Raw genomic sequence first — 14,878 nt, forward strand, 5'->3', positions numbered from 1 at the left:
GGGAGACATAAAATCTAAATAGACGGCAACGATAAATGTAAGAGAAATATAGTAAGGTAATCATTGCCTATAGAGGCCAAAAATGGAAGAAGAAACAAATCAAGGGAATCTATTTTTCACTAATTATACAATGTTAAAGGACGTTTGAACATAGCACAATATGGCCTAATAGAACTGCCAGCTACATATGAAGACGCGCAAAGTACAAGCTGAATAAAATGTTGGAAGCAATATTCACACTTCATGAAATAAATAGCCATTCAAGACGAAATGATAGTAGAATTCAAAGCTTAATTACTCATATCTATAACACAGAATCGAGGTCTCTGTCGAAAGGACATCTCCAGCTGTGATGTCGTCACCGAGTCCATTGAACTTTAGTATGTCGTGATCCGAAATCGGCAAATTCTCGTCAAGTTCAAAACTGTTCCCATCTTCTGTGATGTTATCATAACCTCGAATTTGACCATTTTCAGCCTGGCGTTGCCATCTCCACCATAGTCGATCAATCTGTGCATGGTGTAAAAAGAAGATTGGATCTATGGACAGAGGAGTTAGCCAAGAAACACCTCAACATTGTCATTTTAGTTTATTAAAGCTGGTGAGGAGAAAGTATCAAAGAATAGAAGAACAAATGAATACCGTTACTTGACCAAAACTCAGCCATCTCTCCTCCAATTCCTATATGAACGAATCGATGTGGGCCACGTTCAAGTCGAAGACGAAAGTCGTGATAGGTAGTTGCAGTCGTGATCAAGTCTTCAACAATCGATGTGGTATAGTTTATTCCATACATATTTTTGATCCCAAAGTTTCTTTTCAAGCAATGTGGTGTAGGATACTGTGGTTTCATATGAGCAAGAGGCCCATCAATAATACAGTTATCTGGTAAGCTGCCATTGCCACCTAGGCCGTACTCGTTCGACCAGACGGGGGAAATTGAAGGATTTGTGGAATCCAGAGTCCAATCCCAATAACTGTAAAATATTTGATGCCTTAGTCAGCGTTTGGAGTATTGTCTCGGAAGAAATAGTGGTTTTCCACCTACGGGAGACTGTCATAATATCCGCATTCATTCCTCAGTACGTGTTCGTATTTCTGGGTATATAGTCGGTGCCATGGCATTGATAATGGTGTGTTATGCGCTGTAAGAGTGTAAAAATATGGTTCAACATCAATAGTTCTGGGAGGGCTGTTTCATCTCCTACGTACTATGATCGGCTACGGCCAGGTGCGAATAGACAAAGTCGTCATAACGAGTGGTGTTCAATCCTAGGCGAGAAGATCGGTCGGAAAGGCACTGGACTGCTGCGACGTAGTTTTGTCTAGCTTCGAACGACAGTGTCCGCCATTCCCGGCGAACTGCTGGTGTTTTGCCTGCGCGGATATATGAGTGAATACATGAGTATGGAAACAAAAGAGAGACGAGATATTAGTGACTGGAAGCGGATAGGCTACTTACAATTTATCTCAGGAGGATTCGTAGATACATAATTAATAGCCACGGGACCAAGAAGAATTAATGCTATGAAACCGAGGGTGCTGGCAACACAAGCATTCCTATATTTTGGACGGGCTCGTTGCGGGGCATACTTCACATTATTCTGGACGAGAAATGGCTCATAACTCTGGATCTTGACGTTTGGTAGTGTCTCTCTATCATCCATTGTGGTGGTTACTAGCTATCAAGGAAGCGCCAACGTCAAATAATAATCAAGAACGCTGGTAGAAGTTGTGAATCGGCGCTAGTGCATGTGAAAAGCATTGTCTTCGTCAGGACAACTGTCATCTAAGCCCAACTTTCAATACACAAACAAAATGCCCGTTTTATAAGTTCCCACAATTTTTGAGGAAGACGAGTAGATAATTTTCAATTTGTTAACGTTGCACAAGTATAACTAGTAGAATCCAGCTGATATGCAATTTTTTCCAAGTCGAAAACATACATAACAATGTAAAACTTACCTTTTAGTATGTTGGAATACATCACGCTATTTCATCGTTGCCACAGAAGTACTAGGAAGACGCCGAACTCTTGTGAAATGTGACGCTAAGGAAAGAGTTGTGTCTTCTGACTGTGTAAGATGCATTCAATCCTTGATTGTGCTTGACTTTAGGATAAATAGGACCCATTGTAGCTATATCGGAAATGTCACCTAATTCCTTGGCATTTAATTAAATGATTGAATTTCACTGTTTTGTACTGTTATGTATTATGTTCCAATGACTTGTCATGTAATACGCTAGTAATGTTTAATTACGGGTAATCCGATTGTTCTCCCAACAAGAATGTAAGGCCAGTACAGGCGAAGTTTTGGTGTAATCCCCGTAACAGCCATTTTCTAAAAAACGAGAACTACGAAGATGGACTCATTGAGAGAAATATGCAGTTTAAAGCAAGAGGTATGCCTAGTTTTTTCACTACCTATGCGTATGTTATCTAGGAAAAAGTAGACATTATCTATTCACAGCTCTGAAGTGGAAGTTTGTACTGTAGGAACCGCGCTCCGCAACAGGATCCGTAGACCCTTCAGTGCCGGCGTCACCACGACAGACAACTAAGCTATCTAAAATGCTGGAAAATATTTATTCGCCCACGATACACCTAGTCGCCTTCTTGTATATGGCTCTCATGTTTGTGGTGACTCTCTTTCGGCTGCCAAGCCAAATCTGAGGGGATGCTCAATTCTACATCTTCGCTATCTGCGAAATCTTCCAAACCAAGATGAACACCGTAAGGAGTTAAAATTCCTTCTGGGTCCATCTCGACAATCTGCTGATCAGGATACTCAGACCATGGAGCGCTTTGAACGATTTGAAAACCCTCCTTCCACTCCAAGATCTCCTGAAAGTTGCGGCACTTCTTGGTTGATGCAAAATCCATTTGCATGCCAGGCCACCCCTTGAACTTGTGCCCTACCATGACTTCCACATCGGCGTGACACATTATGTTGAACAATAAAGTATATGTGCAATGAAGTAAATGCTCATTATACTTTAACGGATCATGCTTATGTTTTTTCTTAACATCTCCATAGTACTCGGGAAAAGCAGATTTCCGGAGCATATTGAGGCAGTGAGTTTGATGGAATATATCAATCAGTCCATAGTATACGCCCTCTCCAAACTCATCCTTTGGCGCAGGCCACACAGTCGCAGGATCCTTGCCAAGTTGGCGGACTTGGTCAGCAGTCAAGGGAATTGATTGTAGATCAGTAATTCTGTCCCACGCTTTATCGACCTCAGGAGAGGGGTATTTTTGAAAAACTGATGGGTTATTGTCATCCCAGTAGTTGCTGAAGTTATGTCGCACTTCAGATTTATAAATGTGAATATGGTCGTACACCGGGGCTGTATAAAATTAGCTTCTACAGCTATATAATAATTAATGGGGAACTGACAGTATGAACTACTTTCTTTCTCGATGTACCTGTCCGTTCTATTCGTGAATCCCAAGGTAACGGCAGAGATGAACAGCAGCACGTTAGCCGTCACGATAGTAAATGTGGAAAGTCGACCAGTCAAGGAGTTGTTCTGGCCCTCTGAGCAGTAACATGGTGGTCGAAATTCACCAGAGTTCTTGCTATCAAGAGGCTGACGCTCCTCGTCGGAGGATGAATCTGAACGAGCTGGAAGTTCCTGATACCGCTTTCGACTCCATTTAAGAAACACCATGGCCAGAGTGGCAGAACTGTCTGTACGAAACTAGGTTGAAGTAAACGTAGACAAGAGTTGAAGGGAGGATTTTTACAAAGATATAACTGTATAAGTGAAGAATGCCGACGCCTCTTGTCGGTGATGCGCGGAATGACGTGACTGTCTTTGTTCTAGTTTAACGCTGCAGCGGAAGGCAACATCTAGGAGACTAGTAATCGCTGTAACCGAAAGTACAGACTTGCATTGCAGTGGAAATACTGTAAATACGTGTTACATGTATTGTTGGCTAATATCTGATAAGCAATATTGCTTAAACACATCGTCTAACCTACATACATGTTCACGTCATGACCATTGTCGATGACGACTTTCTTAGAAAACTAGTTAGTGATTGTGTACTTTTGATATATATAAATTGATAAATGTATTAGTTTTTGTAACTAAAACATCCTCGTGCTGAATATTATACTTGGAAATTCTTCGACCTTTCGGCCCAATTCATATTTCAATTTACTTGCTGTACCTTCAATAGGGCAAATACAAAATGCGTATCAACAACGTTCTTACTACTCTACTGGTCTCCATGCCTTTAATGGCAGCTTCTGCTCCTGTTGAGAAGCGTGAGGTCGGTGCTGGCAGTGTCGGCGCAGTCAGTGCTCGCGAGGTTGGTGCTGGCAGTGTTGGCGCAGTCAGTGCTCGCGAGGTCGGTGCTGGCAGTGTTGGCGCAGTCAGTGCTCGTGAGGTCGGTGCTGGCAGTGTCGGCGCAGTCAGTGCTCGCGAGGTTGGTGCTGGCAGTGTTGGCGCAGTCAGTGCTCGTGAGGTCGGTGCTGGCAGTGTCGGCGCAGTCAGTGCTCGTGAGGTCGGTGCTGGTAGTGTCGGCGCAGTCAGTGCTCGTGAGGTCGGTGCTGGCAGTGTCGGCGCAGTCAGTGCTCGCGAGGTCGGTGCTGGCAGTGTTGGCGCAGTCAGTGCTCGTGAGGTCGGTGCTGGCAGTGTCGGCGCAGTCAGTGCTCGCGAGGTCGGTGCTGGCAGTGTTGGCGCAGTCAGTGCTCGTGAGGTCGGTGCTGGCAGTGTTGGCGCAGTCAGTGCTCGCGAGGTCGGTGCTGGCAGTGTTGGCGCAGTCAGTGCTCGTGAGGTCGGTGCTGGCAGTGTCGGCGCAGTCAGTGCTCGCGAGGTTGGTGCTGGCAGTGTTGGCGCAGTCAGTGCTCGTGAGGTCGGTGCTGGCAGTGTCGGCGCAGTCAGTGCTCGTGAGGTCGGTGCTGGCAGTGTCGGCGCAGTCAGTGCTCGTGAGGTTGGTGCTGGCAGTGTCGGCGCAGTGTCGGCGGAGTAAGTCAATAGACAACTACACATTGCACTTGTCTCTATGGAACCAAGGTAACCGGGCTTCAACTAGGTTAAGAGAACACAAAGCTGAGTAATTCTAGCAGGAACCGCTTTCATACACTATCTCGTTACACGACACCATGAACTTGAGCATCTCTAGTTTTTCATTATCAATCTCATCATGTGGAAGTTATAAATTGGTTATTGCGTGCATTGACCAACTTGAAGGCAATTTTGGGCAGAGTTGACGTCAAAATCGTCAATGTATCTAGATGTCCTAACTACATGTATAGAGTAGTACAATCCTTACCATGAACTACTGCAGTGAATTTATACATCCAATGAAATGTATTTATTGTATCCCTAAACTGCCTTTTCGGTTATTAAGACGATTCTGAAGTCGTCTCCAAACTTTTGTGTGCCATATGAAGTATGGGTTTACCTCAATTTTGATAATTAGATTTTTCAGGTTAATCATGCCAATTGTTTGATTTTTTTGGGTTAAATATAAATAAACCTGAATTTAGAGTCTTTTCAAATATAGAATCTACGTAAATTAGAGCTTCCATATATATATTCATACATGTATGCCATGATAATAGCCCTGATGGACTCCTGTCGATCTATCGATTTGCCAAGGACGTCAAACAGTGTATTCAAGCCCTCTTTAGCAGGATTCTCGTGCTAGCCTGGCTAAAGTTAACAAAGGGCTTAGCCAGCAATTACGCGATGACAAAACAATAGAGTAAAAAGTAAATCAGCGAGCAGAAACTCAAGCATCTTGATAAGTGACATTTGACTTTGAACATAGTTAGCTGCGGGCCTTGTCGGTCGAGGCACCACTTACCAGCTACTTTACTTGAGGAGGTGCAGCTAATTCGCGCGAGGATGTACCTCCCAACTCAACATTGGAGACAGCTTGGGACTGCCATGGGTCACTGATTGTCGAGCGCGTAGATAAAGGCTTGTTGCGAGGACGAGATTTATAACGACAAAGAGTGTCAAGAGTGCAAGTTGAACAACCACATGTCGTGGCTGGGCATCGAGAAACCACGCTTTGCGCTTATGTGGCTCACATGATTGATGTCCACCAAGATTGTACTCTTTCTCTGAAGTCTCTGAGTGAGCTGGACCGAGATCAGGTTGCGTGAAATGTGTGTATTCTGGCATCTTGAAGGATTCTCATTTGAGGGTTGTAAAGAAATTTTGCAATAAGAGTGCCCCGTGTCTGAGGGAGTAAATGCAAGACCCTCGCCCCTCGGCTCGACTATCTGATTATCATCCTGATTCGAAAACGATCGCAGAGTGCATAAACTCTAGCACAGTCGTGGGCACGTAAGCTCGTTACGGTCTCCTAAGCTTATCTAGCCCCATGCGTTGGTATTGGGCAATTCTACAGCTAAAACTTATTAACCAATAATAGAGCCCTGACGACAAATTTTTTAATCCCTTTTACGCAGCGATACTTGTTAAGACTCGAAAGACGGGCAAAACTAGGACCACACGACTGCATACGTAAAGAGCGGTCAGAACTAACACCATATTATGGCGTAGTATGTTGCAATAATTGCTCATCCAGTCATTTCCAGTGTAAGTGATGTCATTAAGGAAGGCTATATAGCTGATAACTAATATTTACGCGGCCTCACATTTGTACGACTCAACAAAACTTGTTGTATCACTTGACTGGACGAAATGTTAAAATCAATATAGAATGGAACGTATCCACTTTAGTTCCAAGAAGATTGAAGCAATAGCTGCATAAGTAGTTAAAAATACCTATGCAGTTGTGAAGCGCCACAATTCCAACAGTGGGGGCTGTTGGGCAAAATCACATCATAGTCCATCTCAGAATTTGATATCGGAGTTAACCTGGAAAAGCACCCTGGATATATGTGAGTAAGGATTGAATCTCTCGTTGTATTTGGCACCCTAAAACAGTGCCTTTAAATAGTATGATCAAGAAACACGTCAACTAGATATGTATGATAGTGGACTGTCGTTTTACTAGTATGAACACCAGACATATCAATATAAATTGTTTGAAATATCACCACTTAATACTACTGGTTTTCGTTATTTCACGTGTAAAAAATATACTTTAATGTATTTCGTTATACGTGGCAAAAAACAGGGGCGGTAAAAAAAGAACTCAATGCATTATGTATAATACGGGTAATAAATAGAAATCGTGGGGTTCAATACAAGTGAGGTAACGTTGGCCCACTAGAGATCCACGATATGGATGGAAGCCAAACTAGCGGATGAAGATAGTTGAGATGACTAAGGCTAGCCTTGTGTGTTGCGCTCCACAATGGCAAGATCCTACCTCTGTTTCTTCCGCACACAAAATGAAAGAAAGAAAGTCTAAGCACTAAGTTAATAGTTAAACGCTGCTCACTCTAGAAACAAAACAATTGTAGCCTGAAAACAGTTGTTATCTACGTAATATACTAACGAAAGTGCGAGATACCCTCTAGACTTGCACAAAGTCAAGAAATAAAAAGAGATGGGAAGTCAAAGCAACCACCTCCTCAAGGTTCACGAATTATGGAGGCTTTTACGGCAGCGAACAAAAGAGGGGAGCTATGAGTTGGATGGACAACACTTGCACATTGCCGAGGTTGTAGCGACCGCACAGTATGACGATCATAGAAATATCTTTACTTTGGATAGAGATGTTGTACTTACTTTTTCCTTAGACAGGGCTCCATACCTCACCTTTCTCAAGACCCGAAGCTCAATCAATCCTTACAGGATAGCGTGGACGTTTTGTTCGACCATCTATCTAAGGGGTGGTACGTCTATGGTATGTGAAATCTAGTAACAAGACGCGATAAGCAGATTAAGCAAAACGAGTTGACTCTATATCACAGGTGTAAACACTGGGTTTGGAGGCAGTGCGGATTCGCGCACAACTGAGGTTATCGAACTTCAGAAGTCATTGATGCAGCACACCCAGAGTGGAATTCTTTCGCGTCCTTCTGATGGCTCAAAGATTCCCGGGCATTCTATGCCGCTGGCATGGGTGCGGGCTGCAATGGTCGTGAGGTGTAACTCTACCCTCCGGGGCCATTCGGCGGTCTCGTTCCTTACCATCAAAGCAATGGCAAACTTGCTTGAATATCGCCTTACTCCTGTTGTACCTCTCCGAGGCTCTGTATCGGCTTCGGGTGATTTAATGCCCCTCGCCTATGCTGCTGGTAGTCTGGAAGGCAACCCGGACATTTTGCTCGAAAGGAATGGCAAAGTGCAAGCGTCACATTTGGCCCTGGAAGAAGCTGGACTTCAGCGTATTTCCCTAGGCCCAAAAGAAGGGTTGAGTTTAATAAATGGAACATCTGCATCTGCAGGTTTAGGGGCTTTGGTTGTGGCCGAATCACACTTCCTGGCACTACTCACCCAGGTTTTGGCCGGTGGGGCTGTTGAAGTGAGTATAGATCTAATAACCAGAGGAATCATAAGCCTGAAACTAATGAGGAAACCTTGATATAAACAGGCGCTCCGAGGTAGTTCTGAGAGTTTTCACCCTTTTATAGCAGAATCACGGCCGCATCCCGGTCAGATTGAATCTGCTCGCAATATTCACTACTTTCTTCGTGGCTCCCATCTCTCTCGAGATGTGCTTGAACCCAAGAACCGGCGACGTGAAGACTTAGTGCAAGACCGATACTCTCTTAGAAGCGCTCCCCAATGGATCGGTCCACAGCTAGAAGACTTACTTCTCGCAGACCAACAGATCAGCATCGAGCTCAACTCTTCTTGTGATAACCCACTTGTTGACAGCGTTGCTAGTGACATTTACTATGGCTGCAACTTTCAGGCCGCATCTGTGACCTCAGCCATGGAAAAGGTCCGTCTGGCTTTGCAAATGTTCGGCCGGATACTCTTTGCACAGAGCACTGAGATGATTGACCCTCACCTCAGCGGGGGTCTGCCGGCGAATCTTGCTGCTGATGACCCCAGTCTGTCATTTACTATGAAAGGGGTAGATGTCAATATGGCTGCCTACATGGCTGAATTGTCTTATCTTGCCAATCCACTGAGCTCTCATGTGCAGGCTGCAGAGATGCACAATCAATCTGTCAACTCTATGGCCCTCGCGTCCGCACGCATGAGCTTTGATGCTGTTGATATTTTAACAAAGATGAGTGCATGCAGTGTCTATGTTGTCTGCCAGGCGTTGGACCTCCGATCTCTTCATATCAAATTCTTGACGGAAGCCACCAAATCTATCTCCTCCGTTACCGCGAACCTCTTCTCTACAACAATAGATGCTCAACAATTAGATTCCTTACAGATAGCTTTACAGGCTCATACCACTACTGCATGGGCATCTACAAGCAAGTTGGACCTGCGGGTCCGCTGTGAATTATTGGTCAACTCAGCTGTACCCATTGTCGTTTCCCATGCAAATGGTGCAGTTGCAGATGTTGTTCAATGGAAGGAACAGGCAACAAATGCGGTTCATGAAACTTGGAAAACAACCACCAAAGCTTTCTCAGAAGCACCGCATACCCCACAACTTTTAGGCAAGGGGTCGCTGGCATTATACGAATTCGTACGCAATAAGCTCGGCGTACCATTCCACGAGGGCTTTGTTGAGCACCCTACTACTGACAACAACACGCTGCGTGGCCGTCCAAAGAGAACAATCGGAGGATGGATTTCCATCATTCATGACAGTATTCAAGATCACTCCATATATGACGGATTATTGGCTCTAGTCGAAGAAGGTTTATTGAATTCTAAAACCGGAACCAATGGTAGCAATGGGACGAACGGTGAACATCAAGTGGTCGAATAGAATCGCATTGATCAAAAAATTACTAATTTAGAAGTTTACTGGAATAAAGAGAATTTACCTTTTTTTGCTGTGTATGACAATGACAACCAGGTCTCATGCTCATGACTCAATACATCCACCTGTCCACAGATTCCCACAAAACCGCCCCCCCCCCCCCCCCCCCCCCACGTGACTCGGAAAAGCCCTATTTTCAACGCAAATATGTGAAACCTCTCTATTCTTAGTAGACAGCGTTACACCAATATTAGAATTTTTAATTAAGTTGCTGCTGTACCAAGTGAGTCTGGAGGATCAGGTACTCTCCATCGCGACCTACGCGATTCGTTCAGTCATGGTAGGTCAAAGCGGAGCACCACTATTAAATCAAAGTACAAGAGAGTAAGGAAGTTTCAAGAAATCAAATAGAAATGGCCCCATTTAGATAACATGAAAAGTTCTCCGAGCCCAATTATTTTAGCCCACGCCATGTAGTGATTGTGCATGGTCGCGGAACTTATACGCACTTGCATCCAAATTATCAACAGGTTTTGATGGGTGGCGTGGAAACTATTCACTTAGTTCATACTCCAAAGATGTGTTGGTTGAGTACCACCACGAGCCGGGGAAACAGACATTGAAAGAATTCTTATAGAGGAAACTAAAACGATCTATCTCTCGTTTATTAATTCAAATGACGACACAAACCGTTCTTCTACACAAGTGGCTGTGTATGCGAGGGGACGCTAATAGAACGGAAAAATGGCTACATACTGTTCTTCAGATGTTAGCGCATTATGACCTGTTAGCAGAACATACGTGTATATATATTACCAGAAGCCATTACCCACTTTTTTGGGTGGGGGTATTGACTGACGCAAACGTTAATCAGTCACATAATTTCGGTTTCAATACGCTGGCCGCTGCGGAGCGGAAGATAGCATGAGGCTAGTAATTTTTGCCTCGTCACAATGTATGGGTAGTTTACGTGTAATATTACAATTTGGTTTTCCTTCTCTCTCACTTCCTGTTTTCCTTTTCATCTGCATTAGCACCAAAATTGCCAATGCTGATAAGACCCACCTCGGCGGATCAGAATTTCAAGACAAAGACGTTACACATGTAGTTGCGCGTAACATACTAAAAAGACATCCTTTCATTAGCACGGCTTCTCCCTTAAGGTCATTTCCAATTTGACTACCGGATCATACCCTTTCGCATGAGAAGTTGCCAGGGTTTGTTTCTAAAAATTTAAACAATCTCAGAAGTTGTATGGTATCAACGCCGTAACTCATAACTCCGTCAATTCTCTCTCACTTGTGTCTGCTGCCATCTTGTCTGAAACATGGGAGCCAGAGAAACTGCCTATCGAGACGAGGCTCGCGACTCGGAGACCTTTAACGAAGGCGAGTATGATGGCCTTGTATCGGGCGTTCAACGTCCGGGCACTAGCAGCAAATTTGGAAAAATCGTGAAGCTGGCACCAGCTCTTCTGGTTGTTTCCTTGCTTTTGAACATCGTCCAGGTGGTTTATCTTAATTTCCGAAAACCACAGATTTACTCTCACTACGGTACGTTTACCCAATGAAAGGATGAAAGTAGAAAATATCAAGGTTGTTTTAGATGTCAAAACTGATAAGATGCGATATTTAGCAAAGCTTCCTGAGGATGAACTTGAAATTCCCTTCAGATATGCCACTGAATACAGTGACGACGAGCATACCCACGAGGAGAAAGATGCTTTGTGGAATGCAATCGATATTAGCGAAGGATTCGTCGCTATTACACATGACGAAGCCGATAAACTTGGTCTTCCACGGTCCAAGGTCTTCCCCTGGGATGTTAACAAAGGCATGTATGTCAGCCACGGACACCATGCTCTTCATTGTACCGTAAGTAGAATGGTTCTCAAATTTGCCCCTAATAATGATTTGGAGTGTATTGATGCTAAAAAAACTTTCCAAGGTCCTCCTCCATGCATATACCTATGATGCCCACCAAGGCAAACAGCCACTGGTTTCCTACCATCACATAGAACACTGCCTCGACCTTCTCCGCCAAGACATTATGTGCAGAGCTGATGACCTGATGGACTACACCAAGGACCATGGTGAGCAGTTCCTAACCGGCGAAATGCAGCCACGCAAATGCCGTGACTGGAATAAACTACGAAAGTGGGTGCAGGAGCGCAGCGCTTGCTACAAGACTGTCAACATCACTCGCGCCGGGGAGGACCACGGCGTTGAGCACCAGCTTGACCGATATACATACTGCCCCCCCGGAAGCCCCTACGAGCCTTTAATTCGTGCGTATAAGGACCTCGGTCGTCTGAACACCGGAAACCTTGACGAGAATGGATTCAGAGCCCTGTCTCCAGAAGAGCTCAAGGCCGACGCTGAGGCTGTGGTCCAGCATAACGACGCCATTTTAAATGGAAATCAGTAAGATATGGCGATATGTCAGAGGTAACTTGTGCAACAAATTGCAAAATTACGAGAAATTGAGAGAGATTGTCGGCGTCGCCTTGGTCCGCGAGAATCCCATCCTACATATATAGGGCCCTAAATCATCCATCGACTTTCAAACCCTTGTAACTATCAATACACAGAACACTGATTCGTCTAAGAAATAGTCAAAATGTTTTCACAAAGTTCTCTGTAAATTCTATCTCGATCATCCTTTTAAGTCTGGTTAATATGTGTTATCGCCTTCTAATTCGCCTTTTAACTATCGACACATTCCTTTAGACTCTAGAAGTACAGCATAGTGTGATATATATATCAAATCATTAAAATATGGTCTAAAGACGATCACCGTGCTGGTGAAAGCCACCACCGTTCTCCCAATGTTCAACACCATGTATCCTAGTCCATTCTTGTAATTTAGTGAAATTGCGACATTTATGATGGCTATTCAATTCTACTTTAAAGCCAGAATCCGGATCTCGGTCTTTTGTGATAAGAAGGGGTGTCATGTCACCATAGCACATTAGGCTGATGCGAAGGTCTTCAATGCATCGATCGACATGCATTCGGTTTTGGTCAGGAGGTTTCTGTAGCTCAAGGGGTATCAGGTTCTTGGGGTATTTTCCATCAAGGAACCAGGTGTATTGACGAATTATATCCTGAAGTCAAATTATAACGGTTTCTGTCAGCTAGGGGCTTTATTCAAATCACAGTTTATGGACGGGAGTTTACTTACCAAACAGCCTAACTGTTGGTGAACTTTCAACATCGCTGTGAATCCATCGCTCATTTCAGAGTCGACTTTTTCGTACAGGTCAAAATGTGTCCGATTGAGGGTGAACATTGCCTGTGTGTCAACCATGATGGCTTCATCTGTATATCCGGTTTACGAATGTTATTCAATGTTCGAGAAGAAAATGAAAGGAAAATGAAAAATTCACGTTGCCAAAGTTCGTGCCAGTTCTGATCCAAATCTGCTGTCGGTGGACCACGATATTTTCCTCCATCACTTAATGCATCATAAAAGTTGATGTCAAAATACTCGATCGCGTCCAAGGCAGGCGCTATAAGCAAGATTCAAGGTCAGCTGCAGCTGTAAGCGATACGATGGAGAAACGAACTGTATGATGAAAGTTGCTGAATACAGTCTTTATCCGTGATGTGACTGTTTTGTACCGAGGAATCTAGACATGTATGAGAAATAAGACAGGAAGGCAAATTCTTAACACCCAGTGTGTATACCTCCTGAAGAGCTGCAACCTGAGTCATCTTCATGAGGCGGCTCTCTAGTTTTCAAATGTAGTTTTGTAGCGAAAAGTATATTGATAGAGAGCAAAATAATGGAGAGAAAAAGGATAATGTAAATTAACAACCTTTCATATCTGTGAGGTCGGCTGTCGCGCCTTTGCGATGCACAACGCTCGCAGGTTTGGTAATCGCTGGTATCTTTCACTCTATATGCGCTTGTAGACCCGGCATCATCGTCATACTGAAGAACATGTGTATATTGTGACATTCTTTGCCAAATATGCCTAAATGTATTCCGACTAATAGTCTTTTTGGGTTGAAGACGATAACCTAAGTATCAACTGTCTTAGCAGTTTGGGAGCTTAATCTGGATGACTAATTAGTATGAAATTTATTTATTTGGTGAAATCTGCTAGGCATGAAATAAATTCTAGTAGCAGAAATTAGTAGTGCCCACATTCAATGTCCTTAATACTAGCTAATCAATAAACCTTTGGCCACAACTGCTTGTAACAAGAGGTGTGCGGGTCCTCCGTCGACGTAACTCTGGTTTCTATTATTAATTTCGTATAGGCTGAATATCCTGAACTTCTATGCTGTTCCAACGGCCGAGTGAATTTAGATCCCCAAACCTCCTTACTAGACGATCGCCTCAGACTTTTACCGTTTGCGCTAAGGTGTAACTTCCTTTTCTGACGATCCGCATGCACTAACCGCAAATTGCAGTTATATACCGCTTTTGGTGGGACCAAAGGATTAACTACTCTTGGCGAAAGTTAAACGATTCTCTCATACTTTATTTTATGCCCGTAATACGACATGGTACGGGTTTGGCAACGTGTGGAGACACCCCACTGGGGGCCAAACTTTCCGCACGTCTCAACTACCAGACCTGGGACGTTGTATCAATTGATACGATCTGCTATCCACTACAAAAATGTCGTCAATAGTCAGCGATATCATGTCATCCGTGGTGCATACTAAGGCTGTAACAGCAGCTCCATCATAATTAACCCTAGACTAGTGGCAATCTATTCTGTGTTGGTTTTAGAGACAGAGTGCGTAAGTGTAATCATAGGTCGCGAGCAGATATCCCAAGCGTCTTCTCCACTTCGTAACAAACGATTACTAAGGCGTTTAATGCTAATATTGTTTTGAATATAGCAAAGGTAAATAGTGTAATACAAGCAAAGAGTGGCCGGGCCATTCTTATGTTACTGATATGTAATTGCAAAAATTAACGCCACCGATATTTTGTTGGAGAATCTGTAATTCTCTGCCCAGATTCGCCTGGGTGATAAGCTATGGCCAATTTGGCTTGTCTGGTTAAAAAAACAAATCGATTAGCACATGTGTCGTTTTGAAGCTTAATACGCTTTTGTACTTAAATGTGGCATCCAAAGTG

At 43.8% G+C, this 14,878-nt stretch overlaps 6 protein-coding genes across 6 annotated transcripts; 2 read left to right on the top strand and 4 right to left on the bottom strand.

Moving 5' to 3' along the window:
- Positions 1 to 294: 294 nt before the first annotated feature.
- Positions 295 to 1,369, bottom strand: BGW36DRAFT_305206 (uncharacterized protein; the record flags this gene model as incomplete). Its single annotated transcript, XM_046212049.1, has 4 exons — positions 295 to 539; positions 643 to 977; positions 1,049 to 1,145; positions 1,213 to 1,369. Coding segments are annotated over 4 exons (834 nt in total), but the record flags the coding sequence as incomplete, so codon positions are not given.
- A 1,027-nt stretch (positions 1,370 to 2,396) lies between these two features.
- BGW36DRAFT_465100 (uncharacterized protein) lies at positions 2,397 to 3,675 on the bottom strand (the record flags this gene model as incomplete). Its single annotated transcript, XM_046222280.1, has 2 exons — positions 2,397 to 3,351; positions 3,402 to 3,675. 2 exons carry the CDS (start codon positions 3,673 to 3,675, stop codon positions 2,606 to 2,608), a joined length of 1,020 nt encoding a protein of 339 aa, XP_046067422.1. The 3' UTR covers positions 2,397 to 2,605.
- Positions 3,676 to 5,749: 2,074 nt separating this feature from the next.
- Positions 5,750 to 6,147, bottom strand: BGW36DRAFT_431881 (uncharacterized protein; the record flags this gene model as incomplete). Its single annotated transcript, XM_046221049.1, has 2 exons — positions 5,750 to 5,776; positions 5,872 to 6,147. The coding sequence occupies 2 exons, from the start codon at positions 6,145 to 6,147 to the stop codon at positions 5,750 to 5,752; spliced, it is 303 nt and encodes a 100-aa protein (XP_046067423.1).
- A 1,339-nt stretch (positions 6,148 to 7,486) lies between these two features.
- BGW36DRAFT_305717 (putative phenylalanine ammonia-lyase) lies at positions 7,487 to 9,784 on the top strand (the record flags this gene model as incomplete). Its single annotated transcript, XM_046212095.1, has 4 exons — positions 7,487 to 7,617; positions 7,680 to 7,786; positions 7,854 to 8,407; positions 8,477 to 9,784. 4 exons carry the CDS (start codon positions 7,487 to 7,489, stop codon positions 9,782 to 9,784), a joined length of 2,100 nt encoding a protein of 699 aa, XP_046067424.1.
- A 1,177-nt stretch (positions 9,785 to 10,961) lies between these two features.
- Positions 10,962 to 12,386, top strand: BGW36DRAFT_349252 (uncharacterized protein). The gene is made up of 3 exons (XM_046213286.1): positions 10,962 to 11,331; positions 11,414 to 11,652; positions 11,726 to 12,386. The coding sequence occupies exons 1-3, from the start codon at positions 11,106 to 11,108 to the stop codon at positions 12,203 to 12,205; spliced, it is 945 nt and encodes a 314-aa protein (XP_046067425.1). The 5' UTR covers positions 10,962 to 11,105; the 3' UTR covers positions 12,206 to 12,386.
- A 174-nt stretch (positions 12,387 to 12,560) lies between these two features.
- BGW36DRAFT_431884 (uncharacterized protein) lies at positions 12,561 to 13,494 on the bottom strand (the record flags this gene model as incomplete). The annotated part of the gene is made up of 4 exons (XM_046221050.1): positions 12,561 to 12,884; positions 12,962 to 13,098; positions 13,167 to 13,289; positions 13,347 to 13,494. The coding sequence occupies 4 exons, from the start codon at positions 13,492 to 13,494 to the stop codon at positions 12,561 to 12,563; spliced, it is 732 nt and encodes a 243-aa protein (XP_046067426.1).
- Between the last annotated feature and the right edge of the window lie 1,384 nt (positions 13,495 to 14,878).

The sequence above is a fragment of the Talaromyces proteolyticus genome (genome assembly GCF_021365285.1).
Source record: "Talaromyces proteolyticus strain PMI_201 chromosome Unknown BGW36scaffold_12, whole genome shotgun sequence".
NCBI lineage: Eukaryota > Fungi > Ascomycota > Eurotiomycetes > Eurotiales > Trichocomaceae > Talaromyces > Talaromyces proteolyticus.